Source organism: Hoplias malabaricus, chromosome 3, assembly GCF_029633855.1.
Source record: "Hoplias malabaricus isolate fHopMal1 chromosome 3, fHopMal1.hap1, whole genome shotgun sequence".
Classification (NCBI taxonomy): domain Eukaryota; kingdom Metazoa; phylum Chordata; class Actinopteri; order Characiformes; family Erythrinidae; genus Hoplias; species Hoplias malabaricus.
The window spans coordinates 44,220,092-44,243,642 of NC_089802.1; the positions used below are offsets into that span (position 1 = coordinate 44,220,092).

At 37.5% G+C, this 23,551-nt stretch overlaps 2 protein-coding genes across 4 annotated transcripts; one reads left to right on the forward strand and one right to left on the reverse strand.

The window, feature by feature from the left end:
• Positions 1-41: 41 nt before the first annotated feature.
• ctsa (cathepsin A) lies at positions 42-7,166 on the reverse strand. The gene is made up of 15 exons (XM_066664364.1): positions 7,092-7,166; positions 6,689-6,849; positions 6,196-6,307; positions 5,450-5,500; positions 4,863-4,949; positions 4,625-4,780; positions 4,409-4,500; positions 3,777-3,861; positions 3,595-3,680; positions 2,933-3,011; positions 2,569-2,714; positions 2,412-2,487; positions 1,782-1,871; positions 1,587-1,688; positions 42-795 (listed from the first exon to the last, which is right to left on the reverse strand). The coding sequence occupies exons 1-15, from the start codon at positions 7,092-7,094 to the stop codon at positions 712-714; spliced, it is 1,410 nt and encodes a 469-aa protein (XP_066520461.1). The 5' UTR covers positions 7,095-7,166; the 3' UTR covers positions 42-711.
• An 830-nt stretch (positions 7,167-7,996) lies between these two features.
• ncoa5 (nuclear receptor coactivator 5) lies at positions 7,997-19,667 on the forward strand. 3 transcript variants are annotated; one of them, XM_066665858.1, is made up of 11 exons: positions 7,997-8,123; positions 12,701-12,989; positions 13,185-13,292; positions 14,278-14,332; positions 15,472-15,660; positions 15,751-15,869; positions 15,978-16,107; positions 16,224-16,423; positions 16,651-16,855; positions 17,826-17,914; positions 18,731-19,667. In XM_066665858.1, the coding sequence occupies exons 2-11, from the start codon at positions 12,827-12,829 to the stop codon at positions 19,351-19,353; spliced, it is 1,881 nt and encodes a 626-aa protein (XP_066521955.1). In that variant the 5' UTR covers positions 7,997-8,123; positions 12,701-12,826; the 3' UTR covers positions 19,354-19,667. The 3 variants fall into 3 exon arrangements, with proteins under 3 accessions (XP_066521955.1, XP_066521956.1, XP_066521957.1); XM_066665859.1 differs by lacking the exon at positions 13,185-13,292; XM_066665860.1 differs by lacking the exons at positions 12,701-12,989; positions 13,185-13,292; positions 14,278-14,332 and having other exon boundaries at positions 8,004-8,123.
• The last annotated feature ends 3,884 nt before the right edge of the window (positions 19,668-23,551 follow it).

Consider the following 23,551-nt stretch of genomic DNA (forward strand, 5'->3'; position numbering starts at 1 on the left):
TTTGTTTTTTTAATATTAATAGAAAAACTGAAGGAAAATTATAAAAAAAAAAAAAAAAAAATTGTAAAAGGCACACAGATTCCTCCATTGTACACCTGCTGACTAAATATTTTACCCTGAGCAAAACAATTCAATTGAGGAAAACAACCTCAGTGCTGCAACTTGATCATATTGGTCAAGAATTCTGATCTTGAAGAATGTCAGTGAAATATTCCATATTCCCTCATGAATTTTGTACAATTAAAAACGGCAGCTACTAGTTAATGCTGCAAAAGACAAGTACAATCACATTTAGACAAACTGCATGCAAACAATTTAGAAAGATTTAAAAAGAAAAGAGAAAAAAAAAAAAAAAAAAAAAAAGTGGTCAAAACATTTAGCAGCTTTTGGTCATTATTATTTGCTGGATCAAAGCCTTATAGTTCGGTGCAAATCACATCATGAGCATCTGCTGTTAACATTATGGAGCCTCAATTTCTTGGAAGTCTACTGTTCAGCTGTTTCATACGTTCAAATACTGCCAGCCAATTCTTTTAACTGCAAGTCAAATATTTAGATTTAGACTCAAAAGAGGGCCAACACACAACTACAGCAGAGAATTAATCCGTTTCGATAATACTAGACACAGATAAAGATGTGCTACTCAGCCTGGAGAGCTTTTCACAGTGCAAATCTTGACCACACAGCAATGTAAACTTTCCAAGACGAGCATTAGTAGGGCTGCTTGGTGAGGAAGCGGCTGAACATTTCGTAGGCTGCTATGGGCTTATCGGTGGGGACCATGTGACCAGAACCCTGGAGAACAATACAAAAAGTTTATAATCATAGATCAGGAAATGGATGGAAATTTAGTCACAAGCAACCAAACAGAATACACTAATCTCTAAACAAAGATGGATGTCTAGAGAGTAGAACCATTGCAGATTAGATGTGCACACGTAGTCAAGGTCTTGGTTGACCTGTTAAGGGCCACAAGTATTTGAGAAACAGCAAGGAAGCCTAGCCAAAGATGTGACAAAGCTTTATTGCTCACAAAGTCAAGAGCAAGTTATTCTAGTGGTTACCCAGGTCCAGAGTATGTGAAATTATTTTAACAAACTATACCGAAAAAGGCAAACCAACAAGGCTTTATCTGTATCTAATTCTGTAACGATTAGCTTTAGTATACTAATATATCTGAGGCTCCAAATAGTTCTCCCTTGCCTTTTATGAGTAAGAAAGCAATTCATGTAAGAAAAAGTATGATCGCACACATTTACTAAAGTCTGGACCCCTGGATTTTTGGAAAAAGTCTGCATTATCCCTTGTTGTGGCCCAGTCAAATGGCAGAATGAGATATCCCTATAGCCCCGTTAACGTGCTCCTTACCACAAAGATGTCCAGAGAAAACTGGAGATTTTTATGAGGAAAGAAACAAGGTACACACCATTGGCTCAAAAGAAGGGTCTTGCTCCTGCTTTACAAGCATTAATTGCAACAAGGGCTCTTTTTGGACCCCTTCTGAAAGCCTAGCACCACTTCTCTACATTAATAACCAGGTGGGTATTCTGCATGTGTTCAAGTGACTACTTTCAGACCGCTCTTACCTTGACAGTGAGGAAGGCCAGGTTGGTGAACTCCTTCACAAAGCCGCCCACCTGCTGATTCTCGCCGTTGAAATAAAGCCAAGGCCTGCGCTTCACTTCAACCTGCCACAGAATCATACTCAGTGGCATCATTGAAAGGTTTTCCATGAAGATACAGTACAGTATAGAAAAAATAGTGCTGGATCAGAAACTCACCTTTTGCTGTAGAGATTCAACAAACCACTCGTCTCCAAGGAAATTGCAAGCCATGTCCACATCTCCATTGTACACCAGCACACGGTATTTCTGATTAAACAAGGAAGATTAATTTTGGGTCTAGGAAAGAGCGCTTTGGACTAATCAAGTTAGATATTGCTTTTGACACAATTGTATGGTTGTTCCTCTTTTTAAAAAAGGGAGACCGAAGGATGTGTTCCAACTACAAGTGGATCCCATGCCTCAGCCTCCCTGGTAAAGTCTATGCAGAGGTACTGGAAGGTGCATGGGAGTTTACACCACCGACCCACATGTGCTTTGTGGATCTGGAGAAGGCATTTGGCTCGTGTAACTTGGTGTGTTCTGTGGGGGGCGCTGTATGTGTTACTGGATTCATTGCTACGAGCTATCCAGTCCCTATATTTAAAAAAAACAAAAAAAAAAAAAAAAAAAAAAAAACACACCTTTGTCCAGGACAGTAAAATTCAAGCTGGCACTGGACACTACTTGTATAGTATGGTTTACACAGTTCCTGGCTGGAGCTTTAACTAGAAAGAGTTGGGAGTGCATTTTAAGCAGTTAATGTGTTGTCTGTTTTTGTTTGTTTGTTTTTTTTCTCCTTTCACTCACCATTGCACCAAGCAGCTTCAGGTATTGCTTCTTCACATCCATGTAGATACGGTTATAGTTAAGATTGACCTCCGCACTGAACACATTCAGAACAATAATTAATGATTGCTCCTAAGCTACAAAACAAACAAAGACTAATAATTAAACTTTAACACACCTACAGATCTCCCAGGCAAGCGCATTAGGAGAGATGTGAATAGCACCCTTGACATAGGGGTCATTCAGGTACATTGCAGATGGGGTGGAGTTGGTGCATGGAGGGTCAAGCTTCATTGCTTTATAGTGTGACAGAGCCCGTAGTTCCTGAAAAACAAATACCAATACTGCTGGGTGGATTTGATCAGAGGAGTGAGTCATTTACAAGACTCAAGCTTACAAACTTCACTCTTGGTCAAATGCATGCACTAGTTAGCAGATCCCAAACATGGGGCTACCATAGGTTTAAAAAAAGGTTTAGTAAAGTTGACCTTAATGAGTGGATGTCAAGGTACAGTCTTGAAAATAAATTAACGACACATTACCAGGTTCTGTGATGCAGCCCATTTGTGGTGAATGAAGTTGTTGCCCAGGTCACGGATCACAAAACGGCCATTTTCAACACTAAACACAGAAAACAAAATTCCAAACAGTTAGTACCTTTAATTTAAGCCCATTTCATCTCCATATTTGACACCATCCATCACATAACTTGTTACAGAATAAAGAATAGAAAGGTTGAAGGCCCTAACAATGAAAACATCCTTAAAAAGAGTCAGACCTGCACATTGTATGTTAGTTATTTGCTATTATCATTCTAAAAAATAATAATTAATCAAACCAAAATTAGAAGAAGTCCCGCTGCTTATTAAAAAGATCTTAATTACACAAAAACAACTTGCTTTGATGCATATATTTACAATGTTGCCCTTTAATGGAGTGTTGGTGGTACATAAAATTTCCTAGAAATCAACGTGTATTGAAAATTATCACCTTTCCCCAAGTCCAACCTTGTTTTTTGTGCACATTAGGGTAATATTAAAATCATGAGTAGATACTCAAAACAACTATGTGGGACAGAATCTCTGATATTCTCAACTTTAATATGTCAGAAAGATTAAGTGATGTCAATATGTCAAAGAGTGAGATATAACACTGCACCAGATGGACCATATGTCCATTTCATGAACTTGATCAAGATTCTGACCTTGTCCCTACTCCTCCTGCACAGGGAGCGTACAGGTTGTAAATATTCAGTCCAGAGTTGTAGACAATACTCTGCACCTGACTCACCTATAACAAAAGACAAATGTACAATCATATAAGGCAGTGCAAGGCATGAAAGTTACACTAACAACATTTCCAGAGAAGAGGCAGAGACACACATACACTGACTGAGCAGTTTGGATCAGGACTATTGTAGAAGTTACAGTCTCCATCTTTGCAGCAATAGTGTTGCAGATCTGTCCACAAACTGAAAGATAAGCAACGTTAGTGCCTTCTCTCTGAAATTAAATCATTTCTTTGTAAGGACCACCAAGTCACAACATGTGAGCTACATATTTTTTCCTTTCTAGAAATGCATTTACACAATAACACACCTGCATTTAGATAGTGTTCGCTTTTTCTGGCTAACCATGTCCAGATTAGTTGTCATCCAGACAGCTTGAGAATTACAGGTCGAAATATAATTTTCTTTACTTTAACTATGAAATTTCTTGTAGGCAAATATTAAGTGGACAACAAAACCTGAGGATTTATTCACAAAGGATTTTTGAACAAGATGCTATGACATTGAAAATACATGTTAAAACATAACCAATTCATCTATTTGTAGTGACTCTTGGTCAAGGAATAACTATTTATTAAACATCTGATCAGCCAAACTTGAATTTAACATTCATAGAATATCCATTACCTGAATGATACACGATTCAACATTTGTTTGAATAAAACAGTTATGATTTGGTGTACCTTTAAATATAATATAGATAACACAAAGAAATGTAAATGTAAAACACCTTGCTCCAACCAATCCGTGGTAAAATGCAAAATAGACCAGAGAATTGTCATTGAGCTCATAGCTGGCCAAGCCATTTCCAACAGCTATACCCTAAATGATACACACAAACATGGATTAAAAACATTCACACATACTGTACACAGCATTTCTAAAATTTAGATCAAAACGTGTGCTGTTCATGCTTTTACACCCATTAAACCCAACAGATAAGCACCTGCAGGTTGATGCTACTGTCCTCCATTACTCTCTCAGCCAGAGTTGGGATGTAAATACCTCCATAGCTCTCACCAGTGAGGAAAAACTCATTCTTACTGTACTCTGGGAAGACACGGAAGAATTCCTTCAGTGCCAAGTAGTTGTTCATAGACACCTAAAAATACAAATAGTGAAGGGTTAGAAAAGGGTTGACACTTCAAAACAACCAAATAAAATTACACTCAGTGTGGACTCACCTCTGAATCATTGGTTGCATATTTCTTGTCATCAGAATAGGAAAACCCGACACCTGCTGGAGACTCCAGGTATAACACATTGGCAATCTAGAAATATTTGTCAGTTTGGGATTTATACTGGTCTGATTAAAAGCAAATTAAACTTGCGCTCACCCCTCCCCCGACAATTATGTTTACATTACAACAAACAATGTGAATCGAGTGCAATTACATTAGGTCATCTGCATTTAAAAAATAAACCTCAAGTCACATTAGGTGATACATGCTATGGTCTAAAAAAATGCTATATAACTAGGGCAACATTGAGTAAATTATGAGCATGAACAGGTTCCATCAGCTGTTTATAGCTACTAAACATCAACAGCCAACTACCTACTTGCATTGTTATCCGTGCATTCAACAAAAATATTTTTTTGTGTTTACAGCAATACATCTGTTTCATGATTGTGAAAGCCAGAGTTTAGACAATAAGGTTAAGTCAGGACATTAGTTCAGGACAAAAATAACTGCCAAAATGACTTCCAAGGCTAATGCTTCCTTCTCAGTGTTGCATACATAAACATGCAGATACTGATAAAACTGCTCACCCTATTCCAAGAATAAGCATTGTAAGTGAGGGAAGTGCCATCATCTTGAATCTGTAAAGAAGGATGGAAAGTTATTTAGCCTCCAAACACTAAAAACATGCATCTTAATCTGAAATAATATTTGAGAGGTAATGCTTCAAATCAGGGTCAAAAATCTTCTAGACATAGATTTTACAATCATTCATTCATTATCTGTAACCCTTATCCAGTTCAGAGCCTACCTGGAATCATTGGGCGCAAGGGCGGAATACACCCTGGAGGGGGCGCCAGTCCTTCACAGGCAACACACACACATTCACTCGCACCTATGGACACTTTTGAGTCGCCAATCCACCTACCAACGTGTTTTTTGTGGACTGTAGGAGGAAACCGGAGCACCCGGAGGAAACCCAGGCGGACACCGGGAGAACACACCAACTCCTCACAGATAGTCACCTGGAGCGGGAATCGAACCCACGACCTGTGTGACTGTGACACTACCTGCTGCTCCAGATTTTATAGTCACTGGTAGTTAATTAAACCTTTGCAAGTAACTCCCCCATCTACTGTCATAAAAAATCCACTTGACTTGAAAATCTCTGACCTAATAAATTTAGTTTTACCCAAATGGTTTACTGACTGAAAAAAAAAAACCTGACTATATTCAAGGAAGTATATTGCCAAGGATTAACAGATTTTGTCAAGAGTCATGTGACAAATGTGCTGGAAGTGAAAGCAAATAAGACAGACAAAATGCAGTTCCTCACCAAGAATGGGCCATGTTCAGTCAGAAATCCATCTAAAGAGCTGCATCCTGGTCCCCCATTCAGCCACAGGACAACTGGACTGTTTGCAGGGTCTTTCTGTGACTCCACAAACCTGTGCAAGTTTACAAGAGTGCTTTTACAACTACAATAACGGACAAAACTACTAGCCTTTACACCTTCATAAAACTTCTAAAGAAAGTTGTTTTTTTACAAGGCTATAAGCTGTAGCAGCGAGATCAACGATGGGACCAACACTACAACAATCAAACGCAGCCCATGCAAATGAGTAGAGGTAACCAATCCACTGTTTAATAATGCAATTAAATTATATTTCAGCCATGGTACTGGCTGCTTATTAAACCCCTGATATGTCAGAGATAAAAGGTTTGTATATTTTTAGGATCACATTCAGGCTCTGACTGTAGAAAATGCTGATTTGGGTTAAAGTCCTTATTAACTTCATGTTGGCAGATGAACTGTGTAATAAACCCACCAATAATGGAGGTGTTTATTCCCTGCTACATTAAAGTAGCCGGAATAATGTCTGAAACTGGGCTGTTTGGTAAGTCCGGGGAGGAACTTTACTTCATCCGCATCTGGGGCTCCGAAAACTCCCACAGCTCCCAACAACAGACACACCAACATCAGGTCCATCTGAAAGAAAGCAAAGACATAACCTGCTAAGAAATATCACCGTTTAACCCCATGAATCTCACGGAAATTGGGAGTATAAAGTTGGAGTAACTGCGGTTCCGTTTAATGTGCAACGGGGAAGCCAACTTATCACGCTCTCGTTTTAAATGCTCACAATTAAGATACGTTTTGTGGTTTCCGCCATCTGAAAACTACAGTAACAGGCAGAGAAATACGACGTTATAACGTTATGTTGCTCTTACCATTACAGCTGTTAAAGGCAGAGGGAAGTAAAGTCCTAGCTATATAAATACAGCCATCAGCTCATGTGACTCTCAACCCGTGATTAGATCACGCTGCTGAGAAAAAATTAAACTATTAAAAATAGTTGAACTTAAGTTAAACTTGCGTTCTCTACAAGGCCATGTTGAAACAAAAATAATAAAATTAATAATTTTAGAAATGTGAATATATGCAACGCACAAGTTCCGTTTTTTATAAAGCGAATTAAGATAGCTACGTTTGAACTTTTATTTTGAAGTCTGGGTTGTTCCATATTTTTTAATAAAATATACATTTATATTACAGAACAAATGATACACACGAAATATCTACGCAAAAATGCAATAAATTCATCATCCCATTAATACATTAAAACAAGGGAATACATTTCAAACAAATGCTGGCTACTTGCCGTTGTTGTCCTAATGAACATAGATTCGGTTCACTGAACGGTTCGATTCAGTTCTTTAAAGAACGTTCATTCAATGAACCGAAAGTGATAGGTGTGTGCCATATCACAATCAGACACAACATTAATTCATTTATAGCTGAAATGAATAACATTGAATATCTCGTTACAATTGCACCTGTCAACGGCTGAGATTAGACAACATGTCACTTAAATAGAGCCTTTACAGACGTTTTCAACATATAACTTTTTTTGTTCCTCATTTAACCCATCAAATGGAAGTGAAAACACACACGCACACAAGTGCACTGGTTGTAGCAAGCACACAAATTCAGAACATTCAGCCATCCAGAATACCCAGGGATGCATTTTTATGCCATAAATGCAAGCTCAGAATCCGTAAGTAGGAATTTCTGAGAACTTGAAGGCAACATTACTCGGTCTTTTGCCCTGCATACTAATGACGTCACCATCGCGTAGACATAGGGAAAGACAGCGGGGCTTAGGGCTCCATTTTGGAACAGACCAGACAAACGGAGCGAGATATTCGTATCGTTGAAACCGTCGTCCGGGCAAGGATAAATAAAACCTCCATATGGTAAAGGTATGTAACGTTTTATTGCTCAGCAAGTACAAAGTGAACTAATAAAAAAGGCCCATGATGAAGGGACCTTTTACCTCTATGCATTATTTAAGCTGTTAGGTAGTTAACACTATTTAAGGCTTCCAAAGTCTCATTGAGATTCTCAATTCCACCTTAAATCCGCCAATATTTGCACTATGACGGCTTATGCTCCAGATTGACTGCTTTACTGTTTAAGGTGGACCGGAAAATGCTCACAAGACGTTGGAAGAGAAGATACCTTCTTCTTAATACAGAGTCGTGGATCTTAAAATAGTTTTACTCTATTCAATATAATAATACCACCGTTTAATTGAGAGAAAGGCTTTGCTCCGTTTGTATCCGCCATCAACGATATTTTTGCTCGCCTCAACAACATGGAGTCTCTCTGCGGTTCAGTGTCCTGCTCTGGTGTTTGTTTGAGCATTTAACGGGCTGCATTAATGCATGTTTGTGTTTTTATTTCTGTCTTTACTGGGTAGACTGTACAGTTGCGATTAACGCTCTTGCTATATTCCCATTCGCTGAGAAATACTCGGTATTGTAGCATCGCGCCTGCAGCAAAGTTTTTTTTTTTTACGGTTAGTACAAAATGGCCGACGATTGGAGTACACTTCAGTTGAAAGGGAACAAGAGAGATCCATTAAAAAACACTAGGGTTAACATGACATACAGGATGCTCAAATACTATTATAAACGCTGTACAGTGCAAACATAGTACTCTTTTCATTATCAAATACTTCGTTTACAATTACGTGGTAATTGTCCTCCTTACTTTTGGCTGCAACTGGCGCAAATAAAATTTTGTATTGTTCATTGGTTATTCAGGATCTGAATGATTTTCTTGGAGATTAAATGTTAGTCTTGTTTCCCAAAGATTCATTAATACACAAGACGGTTTACTTTGTGTAAACCTTTTTATTTTTGATTTATTTAACTTTTTTACAGTTACCAACGTTGTCTTTATTTCTTTGTCATTAGTTTCGTTATTTATATAAAGTGCATTGTACTTGTGGATACGATATGCTGTACAAAGAAATCTGGTCTTGCATGTTTTCCCTCTCTGTTTCATTCACTGAGGAGCAAGTTAAAAATATAGCCTAATTGAACTCAAAAAATTCAGTTTGACATTGCTTGAAACATTTAAGGAATATTTTTCTTTACAAAATACCGACCATAAACAGAACAATCATATTTCTTTAGTACCGGAGAGTCACACTGGTGTAGAGCAAACAGATCTTAACAGTCAGGGTTCCCTTTAAACTGAAGATCACCCACTACATAGCACTGCACTGAATCCTGTTTATCAGGACTAATTTTGCTCTCTTTATGATGAATCGTGCAGCCATTCAGTGTTCCCGAGAAGCTCAAAAGCATTATTATTATTATTATTTACCTTAAGCTTATCTCAGTTATGATAATACAATAGTTTTATTTCCTATCTCTTCTTTCTCTTGTTTGTATTCAAAATCTTGTTTTAAGAACAACTTTTCATGTGTGTCTGGATTTATATGCCAAAAACTCTTGTAATCACAACTTTGCAGAGATGGGCCACTACATCTGTGGACATGACAAAAGAAACATATTTCTATACGCTGCATTTACACTGCAGGTCTTGTGCCCTGACATCACCCAGTCTGAGTTGTCATTTGCTACTGTTTGACTGATGCAGTGATATCCTCTCAGCATGGGTGACACTTTCAAGTATTAACTGTATTTTACCATAATAACTTGGAAGCTGCACACAGCATACATTTTAGTGTGGCATCATAATTAAAAAAAAATGTTACCAACTTGCCATCTCTTACTAAATGAAATCAACAACTCCTGTTTACAGGTCCGCTCTCAATAACTTTTCATTTCTTTCAATTGCAGCAAACTGCCGTAGGCAGAATAGACAGAAATATCTTAATGTGAGATTTTTTTTTCTAAACAGCACAAAAGCAACATTTTAAAATAGGTTTATAGCCCCCCAAATGTACAACAGATTCATGTTGAAAATGTCAAAATAATATTGATATACCTTTCCATCATATGGGGTCTTTTAAATACACACTACAACAGTGGCCTAATTCACAACGAAAGTGTCATCTCTTCAACATACAGCTACTGACTGTTTGAATAATGACACCTGTCTCCCTTTGATTTGGTGTAATTTTATTTCTGACTGATTTATGATTTTTTTTTTTTTTGTCATGTATCAAGAAATTAAAGTTTTTTTTTATGTATGTATATATATATATATATATATATATATGCTACATAGTGTTGCTTTAAGTAGAGCATAACATTCTCACACATTAAAAAAAAAACACAAACAAAAAAATAATTAATAATAAGTGTGTGTGTGTGTGTATATATATATATATATATATATATATATATATATATATATATATATATACACACACACACACTTATTATTAATTATTTTTTTTGTTTGTGTTTTTTTTTTTTTTAATGTGTGAGAATGTTATGCTCTACTTAAAGCAACACTATGTAGCATTTTTTTTTACCTTTGCACAGCTTCAAAGTAATTGTGATGCTTGCTAATCTGGGCTTGGCAAGGTAGCAAACAAATATAGCCTAAAATTTGGAATCGGACAGGAACCATTCATGAAAACTGCATAATGCGTCACGGCACGCATTACACTCACTAACTAGAGAGGAAGTGAGGAAGATGACATGAGGGTCTGTGTCCTGAATAATGCTATACTTCCAATATAGTGTACCTACCAGTTGATAAAATTAAAAATATTACAACCAGGCAGTGCACAAATTTAACAGTGGGACCAGAAGCTTATAGCTGAATATAAATAGTTTTATAAGCAAGTACAACACACTTCCAGAATGCAGAAACTGTGACATGCACTGTGCACTATATAGGGTGTAGCGAGACATTTGTGTTTAAGCCAGAGAGTGACAGTATTAAACAAAACAAAAAAAAAAACTATGTCGTAACAAAGTGGCTTTTCTGACTGCAGACTGTACATCCCTGTAATATTCATATGAACCGTTGCAGTTTAAACTGTTCTAGGTTTTATGATCCTCTCGCAGTTTTTATCAAGATGTGCTTGTTGCAAACAATCTCATACCAACCAGTTTGGTCAGCCTTTGTTAATTGCATGCCAGAAATGTTTTGTAAGCCTGTAATCTACTCTCAGTTGGCTTGTAATAACACTGTCCATTGTCAGTTACGTGCAATATATTGCCAATATCATGTCTTGATACTGACTTTTTTTTTTTTTTTGGTTACCCACATTCACCATGCTCAACGTTTAAATGCTAACAACCAGTACAATCTGTATAACTGTCATTGTTTATTTATTTTATTATTTTAGTGTAATAAACAAAGCTGCAGCCTCAGTTACTTTACCTTTTCAGTTGACAGGCTTCTTTTAAATCCAGTGATGACCTGGGGTGATGACCTGATTTCATGTCAGTGCTGTAAAATTGATTTACACTCTGCAACTGTAGTGAGAGTCCAAGATCAATAATACCAGTTTTTACATAGTGTTGCTTTAAAAGGGATGTTCTTGATCTGTAACTGATGAGCCTTTTATGACACACCAATATTAGATAAACATGTTCGTTTATATGGTCATTATTAAACATTTGAATATTAAATATTTTATTCTGTTGTCAATGATCAACACGTATAAACTTCCTATGCACATGTTAACAAGCATATTTCAGAATGATGTAAATATAATGAGAATTTTGATTAATAAATGCTTCTCATTAAATTCAGTACAAAATCTGTCAGTTTTCCAATAGGGATTTTTATTGAGGGGATCTGGCCCCTCAGATGAAGGTTACGATTTAAAAAGCAGCATGATCAGCATGGAAATAAATGATCAACCAAGGCCTTGTAACATTTTGGTATTTATTTATTATATTTATGGCAATGAAACTTCTTTTCAAAGAAAACCACCTGTTATTGGATCATCATGGGATAAAATCTTCATCAGTCTGTATCGGCTTCATATTTCTTTGGTTACTGCTGTTGTCCCCATCGGCACAACATTTGGGGAGCATTTTAAAATTTCCCCTTTCACCATTTATGCTTTCTTGGATACCATTTTGGGTGAGGCCAGTTTTATTATTCTCCGGTCACATGCCATGGTCTTAGTTTGTCTCTGCGTTATTTTTACTTAAGTCTTGTAATCGGTGATAAAATTGGAAACGAATGCCATGATTTCACAAGAAGCATCTGACTCTCAATGTGAACTTTTACCGTCTAATATTTTCAGAAGACAACTGGTTGTTTCCACTCCGCTGCCTTTTAAGAAGGCCTTTCTGGTGTAAAATGGGACTCAAGTCACAAAAAACTTTTGGAACTATCAGTGTGTTTATTAAGTATCTTTCCCTTTTAGGTTGGATGCTGTCAACCCATCTAGTGAAATTTAATTTTGTCTTTTAGTATTTTGATTCTCATCAGTCTTTCAGTAGTATTGCATTTCTCCCCAAATGTTGCTATTTCCGTGTACTTCTTTCCTAGACATTTTATCATGGAATTTCTCTTTTCTTCCTCTATGTTGATGCCCTGACATTTTCAGGACCTGGGGGAAAAATATTTTGTTAAAAGAAAGAAAATCTAAAGTTTTGTATACACTTGTGTATACAATACCGACTGCAAGTGCATCTTGAGCCAGCGGGCGCTAGGATCTGAAGCACATAGCGTCATGTCGCACAGAAGAAGCCGAAGTGGTACCCCTCCAACTTACGGCACCAACAGCAATGACCCTCGTGACCTGGAGAGAAGGATTTTTGTCGGCAATTTGCCCACTGCACATATGTCGAAGAAGGATATGGAGGACCTGTTCAGGCCATATGGGAAAATACAGGGTTAGTAGACAATGTCCTCCTTTCTTCTTTAGCTAAGTGAAGAATGGCTTTTGCTGCTTGAATTTGATTCACATTGAAGCCTCTTAAAACATGGGTCACCTCAGGTCAGGTCAGGAGTTTGTATAAATGAGGAACGGCGTAGCAATCCACCATAAATTATCACGTTTTCGTCCATGAAACTTTTCCTTTTTTCAGCCTTGTCCCTGTTTCGTGGGTACGGATTTGTGCAGTTTGAACGGGTGGAAGACGCTGAGGCAGCTAAGGCGGGACACAATGGTCGATTTTATAGAAGTTATAAACTAGGTAAGGCTTAAGTTGTGCGTAAGCAAATTGTTTACCACATTTTATGTTGTCAATTTAGAAAATGACTTTTTTATTTCCTTGAAACAACTTAAAATATTTTTCTAAGTCCAAATTTATAGTAACTTAGTACAGGCTGTTAAAATGTTCACATTAGGATTAGTATATCAACATTAAATGGATTCTACATGAATTGCTGATTGCAACCTGAACTGCTTCCTGAAACCTGTTTACTTAATGACTGTACACGTGTCTTGGATTCAAAAATAAACTTTTCACAGAAGAATTGATCAAACAGCTTTCAGGGAATAAATTATTGTTCACATTCCACTTGATTTTTATCAAGTGTAAGTCAGATTTATTTTTTTTTTTTTTGCAAGAGAGTGCAGGGAAAAAAAGAAGCAACCAACTAATTTTATTTTTTTTAATTAAAATTCGATCAATTTCAGCTCTAAAGCTAGCCTTTTAAAATCCCGAGTTTTTTGCTAAATGATGCTACATTTCCCACCTTCCAAATATGGGAGCACCCAAACAAACAGTTTTTAGCATTAGCATATGTTTAAATGGAAAAATGTAGTCTAATAAACAGAATAAATTCTATAGTGACCGCTTTATTTTAAATAGAGACTATTTACTTTGTCATAATAGGCTAAAGAGGTGTTTAAGAACATTTCGCATATATAGTTTTTAGTTTCAGAGGCTCATTTAATAAGATTTCAGGTTTTTATGGTTGTAATATTTTATTTTAAACTAATGTCAAACTGAATGCTTTTGCTAAATTTCTGTATTGTTCTGTGTCTTTATTTATTTATTTTTTTGTTTATACTTATTGAGGTAAACACTTTACCTTCAGTGATTTTTAATCATAATTTTGAAATACATACTTGGGGCATCAGCAAATTTATGTACTGACTCTTAGTGTGAAGCCCTTTTAAATCTAGTCTTTTCTCAGTAATACATATAAACCTTTGGGTTGATCTGTTTACAGAGGTAAATATGGCAGCGGAGAGACGACAGAAAGCCAGGTCAAGTCCCCCACGCAGGTAAAGGAACGCTGGGAAAGTGGGTACAAATGGTACAGTGAAGCATCACCGGTAAACTTGTGTTTTGTTTGTTTAACTCTTTCCCAGTGTTTGGAAATGGCAAGAAAATATGCTAGCAGGAAAGAGAAACATAGTAATTAATTCACAGGTCTTCAGAATGTGTCTTGTGGATCTTCTTGTTCGTTCTATAGCAGTTTTCAGAACTTGCTGAAATAAAGTTGAAAGGGCGATTTGAGTCTATTTCCCTTTGTGTCTTTGTCTCTCAACAGTGTGTTACTCATTCAGTTCAAACAGTATTTCACAAACGCTCTTTAATAGTTAAAAAGCGTAATACAACACTGAAAGCGGAATGGGGGCAATGGACTCGATTACTTTACTCGTTTGCTTATGCAAAAAATAGCTGAGGGTGAAGGCGCATGAACAGAATATTTTGCGATGTTGGGCCTAACTGCGTTACGGTTGGCTTTTGTCTGAAATATAATTTACTCCTTTTTTTGGAACATCTGTCTTCACGTCTCATCAACGGCAACATCTTTAGAAGAAGAACGTCAGTATTTGCATTCTATGGACTCCTGTCTTCACGTTGCGTGCACAGTAAAGGATCATGCTCCTAAATTCAAAATTAATATTGTTTTGAATTATAAACTTCTCATCTGGAAAGCCTATTTTGGTTGCTTTTCAAACTGCAGAAAAGGGAAAGTACCTTTTTTTTTCATAAGGGAAATGTGGCCGTTTCATGTTTATTTTGACATCATTTCGGACCTGTTAGCGTAAAATTTTCTGCTTTCGCGTGTCTATTTCTGCTTCGCGGCTGGTTTTGGAGACTTTTCTGGAAGATTTTCCCTCGCCATCAACTCGGGGAAAACTTGTGAAGAAATTTTGTGCTCTTCATCTAAAAGTTTCATTTATGGGAGCATTTGATTTTGACATTCAGTCCCATCTGTAGTATGTATGTATGTCTCATACTAAAAAAAACATGAACACCAATTAAAATCTTCCAGGTTAAATAAAATAAAACGATTGTCTTCTGCCTGGTGTGTAATATGCACAAGGGCAGATATCGTACTTTTTTACAGAGCAGAACTGCTGTTTTTGGCTAAAATGTTGGCATATGTTGACTTTTTCTTTTGCTAATGCAGGCCAGCTGGGTATGGGGACAGGGAGCCAAGGCCCCGCTCTCGTTCACCAATGCATGGCAGAGACTCCCGCGACCACCGTGACAGCAGAGACCTAAGGGATCACAATAGAGGGCCACCTCGAGATCATGAAGATGACCACTACAGGAGCTCTGAGGGGAGAGAGAAAGATCCACGAGATGCTCCTTACAGGTAGATGACCGCTGACTTCACTGATAATATAGTATGTAATAGGAGCTTGTATTGGATTGAAATGCAAAACAAGTTACATTTTTTACACAGAGATGATGGCAGCTATGAACGTGGGTATTTCCGTGGCGAGTATGACCCATACAATAAGAAAGAGGAACCATATGTGGACCGCTTTAGAGAACCATGGAATGGAAGGAGAGAACCAGAGGGTAAGTCTTCTCAAAATCACTCCACCTGTGCCTTTTAGACTCCAAATTAAATTGATTGATTTGAGGCCTTGCTGATTGTCTGTGCCCAATATATTGGATATTGTTTAGAGGAACGGGTGCGGCCTGAGGAGCGTAGGAGAAATGAGCTCTATCGTCAGTACTATGAGGAACTCCAGAGACGTTATGATGCTGAGAGACCTGTGGACTGCTCTGTTATTGTGGTTAACAAGCAGCAGAAGTGAGTTGGTTAATGTGTCACTATGTATTCCTGTTTTTATTACTGCATTAAAAGTTCTGACCAATGTTACTTTGGTTGTAATTGATGTGTGTTCTAAGCGTTTTGATTCTTCGTAGGGAGTATGCAGAAACAGTGGGGCGGAAAGTGCGAGATCTGGGCATGGTAGTTGATCTGATCTTCCTTAACACTGAGGTCTCCCTGACCCAGGCTCTGGAGGACGTGAGCAGAGCTCAGACACCCTTCGCCATTATCATCACCCAGCAGCATGAAGTGCATCGCTCCTGCACTGTGAACATCCTCTTTGGCACACCACAGGGTACAAGAAGCTTGATGACATATAATAGATAATCACTTACCTGGAAGTCATTAAGACATTGGCGATTTCATTAAGATAATGGTCTTAGCTAGCTGCAAATTTAAAGCCATGTTTGCTAGAGATTAGATTGGGAGTGAAGAAAATCTTTTTTTCAATTACTTTCAGGGTTTTAACAATCTATGTAATATGATCTGAAGCCTTCTTTGTTTTTGTTTTTTTTGTCCCAGAACACAGAAATATGCCCATGCAGGATGCCATGGTCCTTGTGGCTCATAATTTTGACTCCTTTAAAGTTGAGAACCGTGCCAAGGAGCGGGATGAGATTGCCAGAAAAGCTGCCAAGATGGCTGATGACGTGTTGATGAGGGAACATGAGAGAGGGGGCCACCCAGTATCATTACTAACTGTGATTACACTACTTGCAGAGGGCAGGTATGCTCAAAATTTTATTTATTTAATGCAAGGAAAACTTGGTTATGATTGTAAGTTGGACACTTGAAAAGGGAACCCTTTTGAATTATTTTCTATTCTTACATTAACACTACCTCCACAGGGCTGTTTAGACCTTTAAGTGACCCATATTTAGTCTATTTATATCGCAAACCAGTCAACACTGAGTGTTTACTACATTTACTAAATCACTTTATAATTGATGTTGATGTAGGAGTAAAAACAAGAAATGGGATTTACCTTTAAATATAGAGCAGCAGCTGGGTTAACTAGACAATCTGAGGTGCAGCATAAAGTAAACTTGCACAAGGGGGGCCTTCATGTACAATGCTCATTTTGTTTTTATGTGCCTGTTGAAATGAATTGATTTCATTTTTTGCCTGCAACCAAGGGTTTGCAAAAACTAAAATTAGACCCAAGTAAACAAATGAGAGAAAAATACTATAGTATACATTTTTTTATAGATATTCATCAGCAAGAATAAGATTATAAGGGCTCTTTAGGTCAGGGCAACTGAATCTCATTCATCTCATGTCATTATACTGAATCTCAAGACAATTCGGGTTAATACATCAAGAGAACGACCCTAAATGCACATCTTTCTTCCATAGAATGACATTAATGTTCTGGAATGAAAGACCTGAAGCTGTTCTGTAGGGAGGGGTGGGATTAATTCTTCCAAACCCATGTGCAGGACAGATCAACTCTTACAGAAAAGTTTAAATGTCATTAATTGCTGCTCACAGATCTGGAATACCAGAACATTTTCTTTAGTAAATAAATGTGCAAGTTTAATATTTAGTTTATGTAATATCTCATTTGTTTAATTTGGTTCTTTGCATGTACTGTTAGGGCTTGTTTGAAAATCTGCTGTTTCAAGACTTTAGTTGGGATGTATATCTTTGCAGTCCATATTTTAATATAAGTTGGGATTCCTTTTTTCTTCTTTAAGGTTCCTGACTCCTGATGAGTTATCAAGGCTTATTAACTACTTGCAGGACAAACGTGATCGTCTGGTGGGAAATACAGACACTCATCTTGGTAAGTTTATCCAAAATATTTGAGATTTGGATGATTTACACAATATAGTCTAATAAAATATATTGTTGGTATACAACTATGTTAAAGGTTTTGTTTGGGACCAGATTTAATTTTAGTATCTCTGAGTAAACTTGAAAAGCAATTATTTTAAATAATTAGTTTAAACAGTTTGTGTGTTTGTTATACCTCACATAGCTAAATTACAAAGGCATTATTGATGGGCCAGGATATGTAAACATGCAAATTATAGCCTAAAATAGTACATTTGGACATGCAGTACTTAAAATAGATGGTTTTTATAGTTATAATCATGTTTTGTTTAGTCTTAAGAACAAAGCATTTAGAAATACTTCTGCTGCAGCTCTGAAGCCTAACCCACACCAGAGGAGGTGTTCAACACTGAGAAAGAGGCTCGATACAGAGCACAGTTAAAGTACTTACAAAGCATAACAGAAAATGAACATGAAAAATAAATTAAGCTGACTTTAGAATCTACTTGTATAGAATAAATGGAGTAGAACTGTCCTTTCACATTCTTCTAGCTAAAAGGAACAAGGTGCAGTAAATCTGTTGTGACTAAGCATTTAACATTTGTTCTGAGGTGAAAACATGTAACATGCAAAAGATCAGAATGGCTTTTATTTAAGATGTTACAGTTTTATGTAGTACAGCAATACATTCTGAGTGCTGCATTATTTTTTAAAGTTTTGCACTGTTTATTTTTTAACATTTTTATTATTACATTTTTCATTTTCTTTTTACGCTTAAAAAAATGCACCAACTGAAATGTCCCTTTTTTTTTTTTTTTTTTTTTAGCTTCGCTTACATCTGCTCTACCAGCTACTCGGGAGGTCTCTCAGCCCACACAAGCTCTTGCACCTGCCTCCCACCAGACACATTCCTCCCTCTCCACGCACCCCATACACACTTCCCACCTGCCACCTTCCTCCACGTCCTCTACAAGCCAGCAGCAGGAACTCCAGGCCAAAATCCTCAGTCTCTTCAACAGTGGCTCAGGCAGTGCTGTGTCTTCCAGTCCAGCTTCAGGTCCTCCACCCCAGGGCTACACTTCTGGCCTGAGCCAGAGCACAGGGCTGTCCTCTACACAGTCTAGTTCAGGTATGTCCACGCTGGCTTCTGGCCAGTCCCCGAGCATGCTGAGTCCCCGGCCCACCATTAGGCCTCCGGTTAACAGAATACCAGCACCACAGGGTGTACAGAGACCAGCTGGCAGCGTGGGGGCAGGCATCAACTTCGACAACCCCAGCGTACAGAAAGCTCTCGACACGCTCATCCAGAGCGGCCCTGCTCTTAACCATTTAGTAAAGTCAAGCACTGCACCAGCAGCGGCGCCTAGACCAGGACAGGGGATGGGCCAAGGTGTGAGTCAAAATATGGGCCAGGGGCCACCGGTCTCGCACTATCCTCGCCATTATTAAAATTCATCTGCACACCATCTTTGATTCTCTTTAGAGAATTAGTTCTTGTAGAATTTTTCTTCCCTCCATAGAATTGTTTATATTTTATGTTTTATTTCTTACTTGAAAATGTGGCATTTCTTTCAGCTGTAGAAAGAAAGTGTGAAATTGATTATTTTTGTCAAAAGAGATGTTATGGCTGTAGGTCTTTGACAAAGCATGACCCTCAGAATCTGGTTTAAATCAGCTTGAATATTTCCCTTATGTTCTTTTTATATAAACTTGTCATTTGTACATAAGCAGTTGTGATTGAATAAACAAACTTTGTGACAATGTTTGGTGTGAAAAGAAGACTTTGTGCAAATCAGTAATAAAATGGTATTAGTTTATTGCATTTTGTGCTGACGAATCTATAAAATGGAATGGGAAATTGCCAGAAGCCATAGAGATAAAGCATTTGAAATGTAAAACTACATTTTCTTTTTTTTCCTTTTTTAACCATGAAACACAATAGATAATACTTATTTATCTCTTTTAAAATATTGAAGTTACACTGACACAAAAAATAAACACCTCAACACTAACCATATCTGTATGTACAGAACCCACACCCACCCTAGCCCATGGTCCCCAATGCGTTTAGTTTTATTTTTTATTAGTATTTTTTTTTTTGTGCATACATACGTCTGCACTCATGCGTACACACACACATTCGCGCACGCACAAATGAATAACACAGTGGAACAATTTGTGATAATTGGTCTATACTGAGGAAAATAATAAAACATCTACTTGTGATAAAGATTTCAAAATCTTTTTTTTTTTTTTCCTTTTTTTTTAAAGTCTACATCCATTCTCTTTCAAACATTCATACAAAATGTTCTGCTCGTCTCATGAATCAAAAACAAGCTTGAAGGACCCAGACTATTCGGTTATGTGTCCTGATTAAAAAAAAAAAACACACTATCACTGTCCTAGCACTTACAAAGCTTAACTGGTTCGGTGATCTAGTCTGAAGACTTGGGCCTAGCTAACCTGTTTAAACACCATCTGTTAGGATTTTTATACAGAACCCAAGACAAAGTTTATATTACGTTTGTGCTACATTTAACTACCTGGTTAATATTGGCCTAATGTTAATGAGGTTTTATTTTTTGACCAGTGCTTACATTCACCAATGCCAGGACTTGACTTAAAATGTTGTCTTTGAGATTTAGTTAATGACTGACCCTAATCCAGATCATTTGAAGTCTTCCAATCAACAGATTTCAATGCCTTCCGATAAATTAAGCAGGCACACTGCACTTCACTCACTAAAATGTCTACATTTTCAAGCTGAAATATCCACCATCGCCTATCAGTCTACATGTGCGTTGGGGCTTAGGAAAGTATAGCTGCCAATTGGTGTTTTGGTTTAAGGCATAAGTAGATATCTGGAAATGGTGTGACTTCTTTGGACCCTCAAGCTTCTTTTTAATCCAATAAAACTATAAAACACAAAATATATTTCCAAGTCAACTTAAATATACTTTGGTAATTGGTTCCTCTGTAGATTTTGATAAATTAACTCTGTAATAATATTAAAAGTAAAATCTTTTGGCTAAACTAACTATAATAAAAATAGATTCCTGTAACCAATACACTCATTCAACCTAGCTAGCCTACAGATGTACCCAAATAAAGCATTTGTACACAATAAGTTACACCACACTGCTTGTAAAAAGAACACATAGGCTTTTAAAAGAATCAAAAATAAATACTGAGAGTGAACGTAATACTGAGAACCACAAAACATTTAAATATATATATTGAGTTATATCAACTTGTTCAGGATAATGTGCATGCGTTGAATTAGACAACAAAACCTGGGCCCTGGCTCTGTTAGAACTGTTCTGGCTGGACCTTGCAAAAACACCTGAAACCTTAGTAACTTAGTGTAATAATATTAAATTACTACATAGACCAAAGGTTGGAGCACTAAGGGATTTGGCCAGTGCCCCTATAGCAAAGAAGAGACGTGTTTGGCTGTGTTTGTACCCAATTACACTTCACAAACCCAGGACAGATTGCTATCTGGAGCCCTTAAGATGTTTTTATACTCTAAGTTGAGAAATGTACGGCAGGCTATTAAGGTATTTACTTTATTCATCTCTGAATGACTAATGGAATAATGCATTCAACTACATTTTAGCAAGGTTCCTCTCAAAATAATTTTTTAGATCTTGTACTGAACACAAAAGCGTGAGGGAGAGAAGATGAAGGGAGCTGCATCATCAGCCCACTGCCAGTTTTAACAGAGCCAAGCCCAGAAGTGGAAGCGCTTGTTCATAGTCTTTGATCAAATATTCAGATTTATACTGCAATCACATTTTAATACAGTGCTTGGAGGAGAGACTGGGGTAGGGTTAGTTGGGAGGGGGCTGAGTGTGAGATTTGAAGGGGTTTGGGGTAATGGGGCAGTTGAAGCAAGGGGAGGGAATCACTATATTGGTTCAGTGTCTGGGACAAGAATGTAACACCGTCATTTTTCACATCTAGGTCTTATACTCTGTTCTTCCGATTGGAGAATGGAAACGACAACAAAAATATAGTGATCCATGCTGAGTGAAAAATAAGAACACCATAATATTGTATAGAAGGATTAAAAACCATTATGATCAGGTAGTATGTTACTGCAGAGAACATAATCTGTCCCGCAAATGCAACCTCATGGTGAAACCTGGAACGACACTGCCTCCATATGACTGCAGTACACACTCTTGCCTCTAGAGGAAAGCTGAAACGATCCAGCATGCTCAGAAAACGGCCAAAGCCGCCGCCGAAAAGAATGTTAACTCTATAAAGTGCATTTCTATCTCAGCCACCATAGAACAGATGTGATGTACACTCCTCTAGCACACAAAGAGCGCCGATGAACGTCACGGCCCAGACAGGACCATGCTCAAAGCAGACACAGAGGTAAATGAACATAAATATAAACACCTTCGCACATACATACAAAAGGTATGGAACTTGTACCCCTCCCCCCAAAGAGAATATCAGAATCAATATTGCACATAACCTTGGAAAATCAACTGAGAAAAGAAAAACGTGAACCAGTCTAAGACCACTGTTCGGAGTGTACTAAAGCATTCTCACAATACAACAAAGGACGAGAGTACTGAAAGCTAGCGCATTAAATATACAAAGCCAAAAAGACACCTAAGACCCATTCGCACCACACCGAGTATCCTGCTAATCTACTTCACGTGGATCTATGAATATCAAAATACAACAGGTAAGTGTAGAATGCATCCAAACGTTTCATTAGGCTACGTCCACCTGTGTTGTTTTGGGTCACAAGTCACTTCAGAGTGCAGCATTTTGACCGCTGGTGACCGAATGTCAGAGGCTTTGATACCCATTAGGCCAAGGGTGTAGTTGTTCATTTCATTTCTGATTGTAACAGGGGGTCATAAATGTGCCAGTGCTAGCATATATGGCTAAGAACACCTGAAATACCTACTCAGCCAGGAAATGTTACCTTCAACAACTAATTTTAAAGTATAAGGATCATTTTAAAGTACAAAGAACCAACCGTGGTCCTGTTATAGTACTTGGTGATTATTTTCACAAGGAAAATATACTCTATAACATTAGCTTCATCTAGCCATCAGCTAAACATAAGCAGCCAAAGCTTAAAGCCTAGTACTAGCCTTAAAACCTAGGATCTACTTTCCTACAGAGTCTAGATTCAACCAGTGTGCCACCTGCTCCAGCTGAACTCGTTTGGGTGTCCTATATTGTCTGGATCAGACGTAAGATAAGTGTAAGGGTTGCATTTCAGATTCAGGTTGAAACTAAACCTGCAGCAAAGTAGACCTTCAATAGGATGTTCCTGAACACTGCACTGAAAGTTAGGACATTTTTAAAATATAATATAATAATATAATATCTACGATCTATGTATAAATGGATGCATTTTAAAGTGTCTTTAATATTTCATCTTAGAGTGGAGGAAACACTATTCTCCATCCCCCATTTTCAAAAACGCATGTAAAAGGAACCTCTGTGGAAGGTGCCCGAGAATTTGTTGATGGACCCCAGCCCTTGGCCAGATGGGCTCCTGTAAACACCTCATCTGTCCTTCGTCTCTACCTCTACATACAACACACCATAGAAACAAATATTCATACACAAACCATGCAAACAGGAATAAAAAACACAAATAATCTCAAAA

What these genes read in the sequence shown, in the direction of transcription:
- ctsa (XM_066664364.1), bottom strand. An exon ending in ACAGTAGCATCAACCTGCAG is followed by an intron (nt 4,501 to 4,624) that starts GTGCTTATCTGT and finishes TGTATCATTTAG; the next exon opens with GGTATAGCTGTTGGAAATGG. An exon ending in TGGCCTTCCTCACTGTCAAG is followed by an intron (nt 796 to 1,586) that starts GTAAGAGCGGTC and finishes ATTGTTCTCCAG; the next exon opens with GGTTCTGGTCACATGGTCCC.
- ncoa5 (XM_066665858.1), top strand. Translation starts at nt 12,827, where the DNA reads ATGTCGCACAGAAGAAGCCGAAGTGGTACCCCTCCAACTTACGGCACC. An exon ending in TGGAAGGAGAGAACCAGAGG is followed by an intron (nt 15,870 to 15,977) that starts GTAAGTCTTCTC and finishes GATATTGTTTAG; the next exon opens with AGGAACGGGTGCGGCCTGAG. An exon ending in CCTCTTTGGCACACCACAGG is followed by an intron (nt 16,424 to 16,650) that starts GTACAAGAAGCT and finishes TTTTTGTCCCAG; the next exon opens with AACACAGAAATATGCCCATG.